At 39.8% G+C, this 10183-nt stretch overlaps 1 protein-coding gene and 1 long non-coding RNA gene across 2 annotated transcripts; one reads left to right on the forward strand and one right to left on the reverse strand.

Moving 5' to 3' along the window:
* Positions 1–366: 366 nt before the first annotated feature.
* LOC148342986 (uncharacterized) lies at positions 367–3780 on the reverse strand. The gene is made up of 2 exons (XR_015846335.1): positions 3645–3780; positions 367–1603 (listed from the first exon to the last, which is right to left on the reverse strand). It is a non-coding gene; the product is annotated as an uncharacterized LOC148342986 (long non-coding RNA).
* On the forward strand, positions 1561–5445 carry marcksb (myristoylated alanine-rich protein kinase C substrate b). Its single transcript, XM_088313478.1, has 2 exons — positions 1561–1951; positions 3992–5445. The coding sequence occupies exons 1-2, from the start codon at positions 1865–1867 to the stop codon at positions 4559–4561; spliced, it is 657 nt and encodes a 218-aa protein (XP_088169604.1). The 5' UTR covers positions 1561–1864; the 3' UTR covers positions 4562–5445.
* Positions 5446–10183: the final 4738 nt, after the last annotated feature.

The following is a 10183-nucleotide window of genomic DNA, read 5'->3' on the forward strand; positions in this document are numbered from 1 at the left end:
CTGAAAAAAAACCCTATCTCAAACATTTTGCTGAATAAATCCTTCAAAATGTAATACAGTTGGGTTTAGTTTAACTTTTTATTCTTTGTGAATACAATTTCACTATCACTGTCGTACTCTAATTACTTGCAAGTTGATGCTAAAGTGGAGATTTTGTGCTAGTGTTCATGCTAGTTGTATTAGCATCTGTGCTATTACCCAAGAAAAAATGTAGCTACTTTCTACTACTTTTAGATCTTTCAAAAACAAATTAGACAAACAGACACTCCTGGATATGCGGCCATGTTACCCAAAAGTTTCTGGAGCGTATCGGATGTGAGTGTCGTAAAATGGCAACGTCAAGAAACGACTTGCTAAGTAAAATACTTCTGTAAGACAATTTTTGTTTTATTTATCAAATCTTCCTTGTGTGTCGGTCAGAAGGCTTCTTTGACTGGCCACATTCTCTTCACGTCACAGTTCACGGACTCAAATGAATCGAGAGCAGACGTTTTTTTCCCCACCACATTAAGATCTTAAGTCTGAAATATTTAACATGTTTAATATTAAAGATTTTCGGCCTAACCTGCTTCAGATCCTATTATTAATACAAAACTACAATTAACACACCTGGCCAAACAGCGTTGCTTTGGTTTGAGTGACACACTCCATAACAGCTGAAAACATTGCAAAAACATGAGAAGTGAGAACGTACTTTACCGAGGTCAGCGCAGTTAGCTTGATGCGTTCATTTCTGCTAAGTCATGTCGTCACTTTTTAGAAATCTCTCCCACTAAATGACTCAATGTTTTGAGGCATATTTACTTCTGCTCCAAATAGATATCTAATAAAAGATGCTTTAACAACTACAAGGAGGACACAACAACAAAAGCACTATAAAAACATAGATTAAATCTATTTTACCTGTTATATTTAATATGTAAATTGTACATCAAGAGGGAACAACAAGATTAAAAATAAACATTACTATTAGGAATCACTTTACTACAGCTAGTTAACATTTTGTCTCTGGGCAACAATAATTTTTACAAGTGCATGATTCTGTAGTTTGTGCATAGATTATTTGACATTTCATGTAGGCAACAAATGTCCTCCGATTCTGGAATAACCCATTGGTAGTGTTACGCTGCAGCCATCTAGCTATCGCCGTTGTATGTTTTAATAATATTAATCAATTTAATATTAATTCATATCTTCAGGTTTGTATGGTTGTAGAAGTATATCAGCAGATTAGGCCTCAGCCTAGATTGTGTTGTGTGACGACTGACTAGAAATGAAAACCTCGCGTTTTATCCCAATGTATTAAGTATGTCCTTATATGAACTCCGAGTATACAAATAAAATCCCCAACAAGCTTCCAGACTCGGAAATGAAGTCTCTATGAAGTTTGTGTGCCGTGGCCATGTTGTTGTCCCTCCTATTGTCCGTCCTGGCCCCCTCCAAGATGGCCCCCCTCGCGAGCGCGCTCGGCTGCCCGCTCCGTGATTGGTCGGGCGTGACGTCATCAGCCGGACGCCCATTCATCTGCCGACTTGGGCGTTGTACTCTGGCGCATCTCATTCGCGGCGGGGCCAATTTCTCCGCTTCCCAAACTCCACACGACCTACAAAAAAAAAAAAAGAAAAAAAAAAAGAGAGAGAGAGAGCGACAGAGGAAAAAACGAGATTTCGTTTGCGATTGTTCTCCCGTATTTCAAACACGTTTTACCGGCTAAAAACCACCACGCGGCCGCTCGGGTGCCCTTTATCGCCTTGCTCGGAGAAGGAAGTCGCCGCGTTTTGATTGTTTGGTGAGGGAGGGAAAAAAAGCGTCCGCGGTCTTTGTTCATTCATTTCATCGCTCGGGTTCCCTTTGTTGAACGAGCATGGGAGCACAAATCTCCAAAAACGCCGGAAAGGAGGAAGCCGCGGTGGAGAAACCCGGCGAGGCTGCGGCCAAGACTAATGGCCAGGTAATATTGAATGTAAATTATTTGAAAATGTTAATTGCGACGGTGGCAATGTGTTGCGTCAATGGCGTGCTTCTCATGTTGGTTCACCGGCATTCAGGAGAAAGTAGCCACCACGTTGTCTATTTGTCCTACTTTTTCCTCAGCATTTTAAACGCCCCTGGTGTTAAAAATACAATAAACGCCTGCGATCGATTATTGGGACAATACGCTTTATATTTTTTAAATAAAACCTTAATGATTCTAATTGCGTTTTAATTGATTACATCTCACGGGGCCCTGGTGTTTTCTTTAACCAACAGTATTTCCCACACGTTTTATTGTTTAAAATTCTCTACGTGGGGTCTTTCTCTGGTGGTATAGCCATTTTTTTCAGCCACGCCACGCCTTTGTTGCCAGATTCAAGGAGGAGAGCCACGTTTTGTCTCCCACACGCTCCCCCCAAAAAAACAAAATACTATTTCATAACCCCGCACAAACACACACGAGGTAGATTTTATCGTCATTTTATTGAAAATGATTTACGTGATGATTAAAATGAAAAGGAGAAATCTTGGGGGAAAAAAGCGTTATTTCTTCTGGCCTCCAGCACGTTAAAGGCCCAACATCTCCCCCAAGAGGCGCTGAGGCGGTACTGCGAGTGAAAAGTCTAGACTCCGGGGTCTGTCGTCACTCTCCTAGCAACAGATGTGCTGCGGCTTTACTAGCTTTTTTCCGATTGGTCGAAAGCAATGGCCTTTGAATTCAATTGAATTGAATTAAATTCGCAAGCTGTGTGCGATACGGGAATTTTTGGTAACGATTCAGATATTAAAAATTATTAAGGTGGATGCCATGTCAATATTTGCAATTTGAATGAAATTTTCTGTCCTTGAACTGATTTTTGTGACCCCCCCCCCCCTATCAATTGTTACTGTTACGCGATTGCTAATGAATGTCATAATTATAAAGATTAGTATTGGGGGGAAATAATGATGAAATGGCACCACTACTGACATGGCATGCAATTGTAAAATAATAATATTCATTTAATCTGCTGATTTTATTGTAAATCTGATTTAAGAAAACATGTTTTCATTTCCATTACTTTACTGAAAAACATAAAATTAATTTAAGTTGACAGTGTAGAAAATGCACTGATATAAATTATAATTCAGAAATTTGGTTCGTAACATTTCAGAGAACATGCAAAAATGTTCGTTTTCTGACGTAAAAGCAGATGTTTTCAAATGTCTTATTTTGATCCGACACGATGATGATTAGTTAGTCTACTTTTATAAATATGAAAATATTTTCTGTTGAGCGGCTGAAATTCCAAGAATTTTTTAACTTTAAATTAAACAGGTCTCAAAATGATTAATCTATTCCTAAAATATTGATTCATTTTACGGATGTTCGATAACACTTCTTTTTCAGACCGATATGCGTACAAGTATTCACTCTTTGAGTAGTCACCGGTACCAATACCTATAGTACTTTAGATGCATAGTTTTATTTAACCAAATGATGAAAAATGTAAACTTAAACTTTTCTTGAAATGCCCATGTGTCAAAGTGCCGCAGTATAGCACTAACTACTCAGGAAGCTATCTTACTCGATATTTATTTATTTTTTACCTTATCTGTGTTTGGTATCCGCATGGCGACCCGATATCTTAACATAAGGTGTCAGCCCGATTCCTGCTATCGATACTCACCCATTCCAAATTTATTGTCAATGAGTAGTTGCACTTCCAAAGCCGATGTTCATTCTGAACCACCAAAGGATTGCTGTTTGGCATTAAAAAAAAATCCAATTTGCTGATAGTTTGAGGGAATGAGCCTCAGCTGTCCACTGATCAACTAAAATCTAGTAAGGTCATAGCATTGCCTAACAGAAAAAGGGGTTTTACTGCCATCTTGTGGCATGTGCAAACAATTATAAACCCATTTTTTTTGGACTTCAATTACTTAAAAAATCTCAGTATGTGACGCAGGGCTTGTTAACTATCACTCTGCTATTTCTTTTGTCGGCCATTTGACCTTTCACGCTTTACTCCCTCAGGAAAACGGCCATGCCAAAACAAACGGTGATGCCTCCCCAGCAACCGAGGAGGCCAACAAGGCTGACGTCCAGGCCAACGGAAGCACCCCCACCGAGGAGGCGCCCAAGGAGGACGGTGACAAGGCGGAGGAGGCTGAGAAGGAGCCAGAGGCCACCGCCGGCACAAACGGCGAGGCTGCTGCCAAACTCGAAGAAACCGCAGAGGACGGCAAGCAAAAGAAGAAACGCTTCTCCTTCAAGAAGCCTTCCTTCAAGCTGAGCGGGTTCTCCTTCAAGAAGGCCAAGAAGGAGTCCGAAGAGGAGGAGAAAGTAGAGGGAGAGAAGGCGGAAGGGGAGAAGGCGCCAGCCCAGGAGGAAGGGGCGGCGGAGGCTGCGGCACCTGTGGAGGAGGAGAAAACCGAAGGGGAGAAGGAGGAGCCCAAGGAAGAGGCCAAGGAAGCAGTCGCACCCGAGGAGCCCAAAGCTGACGAGGTGGCGAAGGAAGAGAAACCAGCCGAGGCTTCTTCACCAGCTGAACCCGAGGCTGCAGCAGCCGCCAGTCCAGAGGCCACCCCCGCCCCCGCTGAATAATTCTACTGAAGTACACGCCGAAATGAAGGAGGCCCATGGAGCCCATCTGAAAAGAATGCGAGGACTTGTCTGAAACCAGGGATTTTGTTTCTCTTTATACTTTTTTGTCTGTTCACTTAATTTTTTTTTTTTTGTACATGTCATCCATAATGACTGCAATGTAGGTTCTGGGAGGATCTTCCCTGGCCCTGTTCTTGCATTCGTGGGTGAACATGCGACTGTGAGCTTGAATGTGTTTTTTTTTTTTTTTTCTACATCATGCTGACATATTTAATTCAAGTATTTGGTGCTGGGCTAATTGGATGTAGCAGCTAAAGCTGTGCGTATGCTGTGCAGCTAAACAAACACACAACAAAAAAAGTGGAAAACAGACCTCAGCCGAGTCTTAAAACAAAATGTCGTCGTTTACAACTCCCGCGTGGACCACAAGCGTTCCCTTCTCCGCGGAACTAGATTTAGCAACCAATCAATTTAACAATAACATAGGTGCTCATCACTTCCTCTGCCGTTTTAGAGTCCGCCATTTCCAAACTGTAGTAATGCACGTTGTATAGACTTTGATATTGCTCGTTTTATGACTGAAATGTACCTAAATGACATTTTTAACCCATTGTAAATGACTGTTTTCTTGTTTGTTTGTTTTTCCACCATTTGTAAGACTGAATAAAACTGGGAGATGTTTTAAGCAAAAACAAAACAAACAAAAAAAACTGATCAAGCTGTGATGATTATATACCACTTCATCTTTAGACTAGTACATTTTAGGTAGTGCATTTTTTTTTCTTCTTTTGTACATAAAGATTGAATGTAACATTGGCAACAACATGGTATTTAGGTGTTGACTTTCTGTGAGCACTGAAGAATAAAGGAAAGTGTGAATTGGCGCTCTCACTTCATTTTTAGTCTGAGGTCTTTTAAATCTTATTTTCCATAATTTGTCTTCATTATAGGGTTGCAGACACTAATTGCAGGTGAGCGACACCCTATATTGTAAAGGATGCATAAACAAAAATAAACAGATTTTGTTCTCTCAACCTTAGGTGTCAGAAAAACATGCAACCGCCACAAAATGTCAGATTCCAACACAGGACAAACTTCTCTTGCATCTCAAAGGATGTCAGGGCCAGTTCGAATTCTTTATATATTTTTTTAAACACTAATAAGCTGGCAATAATTTGTTAATATTTTCAATTTTTTTCAGCTGCATCGTAACAACTTTCTATTAAAAGTGATAAGGTAAATAGTTCAGGTTTTTCACATGTTCATCGTGGCCTTGGCATTGTATCCCACGTAGTCAACGCCAAGTCGCAGTTCCGCATTCAGAACTAAAACGACAAAGTGAAGCAAGCTGAGCGTTACTTTAGGACTCATGTTCATAAATCGAATCTTGTCACAGGGGCAGAAAGTAGAAGTGTCACTAAACTTGATTTATCTTTATTCACCACATTTTTATTTTACTTGTAAACTGTTTATTTGCATCATTCCATATGTAGAAAAGCTCTTGCAACAGCCATTTTTTTTCTTATCTCAGTGTTTAGCATATTCCACAGGCCAATGAAAAATACATGGCAGGCTACAAATGGCCCTCTGGCCGTAGTTTAGACACCACTGTTTTAGCCTGTTTGGGGTATAAAATTCAATATTCATCCGTAAAAGGGTTATAAGTGAGCAGGACCCTCTCCTGATTTTTGGGCAAAAGGCAACGTTCTCCCTGGATTAGTTCCCAGACAATCACGTATTGACAAACGACATTCACATTCACACCAATGGGCGACTTAGAGACTTAAGTGAAAGTTTTTTTTTTTTTTTTTTAATATATAGGAGGAAGATAGTGTATGAAGACACAAACAGCCGTGGTTTTGAAGAAAACGACCGGAGATTATTCATTCCTAGAACCACCACCCTGAGCCAGATATGCTAACCAGTGCAAACGACAGTCTTAAAATGGATTCTTTGGCCTGCACTGCCCTCGTTGGGTAAAATGGAGAAGCGCACTTCTCACTTCTTCTTTAGTGTCTCAAAAAAGCTTTTGGTTAAAACATTTTGTATCATCAAAATTAAACTGAATTGTAGAAATTATACACTGAATTGGTGTCTGTCATCTACAGGAAGAGAAAAAAAACGTAACATGAAATGACATCATCAAGCTAATTGTTCTGAAGATTTTGAGATCTATGATAAGTTCTCTTGTCTATTTTTCATATTTTTTCCAGCCCTAATGGAGTGTCTCTCAATCCAACACAACTACAGTACTCATATGATCAGGAAAAAAAAAACATTGGTATTGAAGTTTTGCTTTGTAAGTTTAGCTTGTCCAGGACTTGAGCAGTTAGCATCACATTTATTGTTGGGCAAAAAACTTTATCATTGGCATTGATTTGCAACCCTTTTGCTCTAATTAGGGTAATGTGAAAATTCTTTTCCGATTGAAAAAATAAATGTTTTATTTTTAATTTTTTTTATTCAGCAATATATTTTGTCAAGTGCCTAATAAGACGCACAGATGTAAGCATACATTCAAAACCAAGGAGGGTAATTATCTTGTATCAAATCAAACAATATGAAACAGGGGTGGACAATTTATTTTGCAGTGGAGCCACATGAGAAACTGGAACGCTTGCCGAGGGCCAAGCCAATATGCTAACCTCAACTTGTCTCTATTATTTTTTTTATGTGGCCTATTTAGAAAAATTGTCTTGTTTCACTCAATTACAATGAGAAACAAAATCACCACCAGGTTTGCAGCTGAGAGACAGTGGACATGCTGCATGTGGCCCCGGGCTGTACTTTCATCCAGTACTGAATGGCTCCCAAAAAAAAAAAATAGTCACTCAACAAGCCACACTCACGATGGCGCATTTTGAGTGACGTCGGTTTGTTTCTCTGCATTTGCGTTTTTCATCTTACTAAATATCAAATAAATAGTTGTTTTTATTCTCCAAAATGTTCATACCTAAATTGTTCTTAATGGAATGAGCCATATAAATATTCTGTGACATTTGTGTCTGGTAAATTATTCTTAAATGTAAAATACAGGTTTAGGCCTCTGCTTCATAAACTCTCGTAAACTTGTACGACCTCGAAGCGTTACACCACAGCTCATTTGACGGTTTGTATGTTTATTGTTTCAAGTATGATTATACCTGTTGATATTTTCCCTGCAGCGAGACTAACCCGATTATGCAGACGCATTCCACAAAAGTCGACACACTTAGAGAACCAACCAATAGTTTTGGGAGGGCGGTGGGCTCATAAATTACAGTGTTTATGCGCAATTTATTTTATTTTTTACAGTGTCTGAGGTCGCAGATGCTGTCATCACTGTCATGTCAGGGTCATATTTGCGTCAAGTGAATAAATAAAAATAAAAACCTCGTCTGAAAAATGTGTTTTTGAAAATTGCAGGAAGCGCATCCGAGGTGTTTATATCCACCCACAGCCACACGCCCATGTTCCCAGAACACCAGCCACTTCCTCCGCTTCGCTTCGGCCTTAACCCCAGCCGTGTAACGGCCACAAAAAGCAGGGCATGTTTGACACATCTAATTTCTGCTTATGCCGCTTTTGGCTGCATGCATGGCCAACTTGGTTGTGTTACCGCTAATCTCAACATTTCGTCTGACGCACACATCCAGACGCGTAGCTTTCTAGCAAACCATACTGAAAACATGTTCACCAACCTAGAATTATGACATCCACCCTAGTCCAATGTTTCCAAATCTTTATTGAGCCAAGATGCCTGTTTTACATTCAAAAAAAAAATTTAGAAAAGGGATTGCCTCTACAAGTGCTTTGGTATACAAGTTTTTTTTAAAATAATAGTTGTTGTTTGGGCAATTTCTGCCTAGAGATATAGGCAAAAATCTGAGACATGATTGCTTTTCAGAACTCTACCACAAGAGGGCGGCAGCAAACGTCACAACAACAGGCCACTGTCGATTCAAATTGGTTTTATTGCCGTGGAAGGCCAATAAACATCACAGAAGTAAAAGAAGAAAGGACAAAACGTCGGGTATAGTTGTGTTTTTTTTGACAATACAGGTTATGTTTTTATGTTTTATATGAAGTTTGATGTTTTTTTGTGAGGGGGGGACGGTTTCCTTGCATTCTCATTCATTTCAATGGGGAAAGATTAGACGTGACAAATGCGTGATTTGAGATACTCAAAACTCTCGAGGCGTCACCATACTAAAATTAAATTAGTGTTTAAGCAACATTTAACTTTGTATTCAAATAAAATTGAACTGCCCCCCCAAAAAAACAAAAAAAAAACAAAAAAAAAAAACATTGTGTTAAGCTAGCAGAGTTTTGTTAGGCAAAATTTTGTGACACTGCAAACATACGTCATGAATACTTCATACGTCATACGATGATGTCGGTCAGGACAAGTTGAGTCGATTTCATTTGAAACTGTTCTGTCCTTTTCTGTGCTGCAATGGGCGCGCCTTTTCATTTCTCCTTGTGACACAAAGGTGAAGGAAAGGTGGCATGAAGTTTTGGAGATTTAACTTTTCCAAAGAGGTCTAAACAGTTGCACAAATCCAGAACACTTTTTTCACTTTTGCAGTTTTGCCTCATGATGAAATGGTTCCTCCCCGTCATCACAAATGGTTCGGCCCGGTCAACCTCCATTTAACCAGGAAGTGGCCTGCTCCCAAGACTTTTGGTAAGTGTCCAACCTCTGTAAACTGCCTTTCGAGTCGTCGCTTTTACTGTTCCAGACAAGTGTAAAATGATCATAAACTATCAAAAGCAGGCATCATACATTCCAGTGAGCTACACTAGTTGATAATTTAAGGCGTGTGGCTTGTGGAATCGACCAAAAGGCAAACCCTGTCTGGTCCCGTCTTGTCTGTCTGTCGCCTGCACCGACCACAATGTCCCTCCAGTTTATACCAGCCACTTTCCTCCCTTTTAGGTCCCACCACCCCCACGGTTGGGGGTGAGGCGGTGTACATCAAACAGCACCCGTCCCACAAGCTCACTATTTTTAAGAATCCCACATGCTACATTTTGTCAACTTAAATGGTTGCCACTTGCAGTTGAGTGCGTCCAGAAAGTATTCACAGCCTTTCACTTTTTCCACATTTTGGCATGTTGAATCCTTATTATGTGAGTGTTAAAAATCAAAGCACCTGGACTTCCTTTATTTTTTTCTTACTAGGAGGACAGTGGCCCCTACATTTAAAGGTTGAGGTGCAGAATCGACAATTTAGAGGAGCGCGTGGTATTATTCATCATCTATCATTGAGCAGAAAACTACAATGTTTTAAATTCCCATTTTGAAAATGTTAAATTCTTATTTCAGCCATACCTCAATCAAGTGCGTTTGCACAGCCACTCACCCCCCCCCCCCCAAAAAAAAGTGAATTTCCTGCCTTTTTTTTTCATTGGCTACAATCCTTTCCTCAAATACAGGTCTGACTCATCATCATGATTTGTCTCATCAGGCACACAAGCTTTATTGGGGAGATATTATTTGCAGAGTCTCAAATTCTAAAGGTAAAATGCAACAATTTAACAGACGATAATGACAATATCCATTCATTTTCTAAGGTTCATCCTCATCGAATGGTTTTAAAAATAAAAATGTGCAAAAAAAAAAAAAAATAATTAAGAAGT

This window comes from Idiotropiscis lumnitzeri, chromosome 1, assembly GCF_059441095.1.
Source record: "Idiotropiscis lumnitzeri isolate Australia: NSW breed Sydney's pygmy pipehorse chromosome 1, RoL_Ilum_1.0, whole genome shotgun sequence".
Classification (NCBI taxonomy): Eukaryota; Metazoa; Chordata; class Actinopteri; order Syngnathiformes; family Syngnathidae; genus Idiotropiscis; species Idiotropiscis lumnitzeri.

Excerpts from the sequence above, each read along its gene's own strand:
- marcksb (XM_088313478.1), top strand. The coding sequence starts at position 1,865 with ATGGGAGCACAAATCTCCAAAAACGCCGGAAAGGAGGAAGCCGCGGTG. Across the intron at positions 1,952-3,991 it reads CGGCCAAGACTAATGGCCAG|GAAAACGGCCATGCCAAAAC; the intron begins GTAATATTGAAT and ends TTACTCCCTCAG.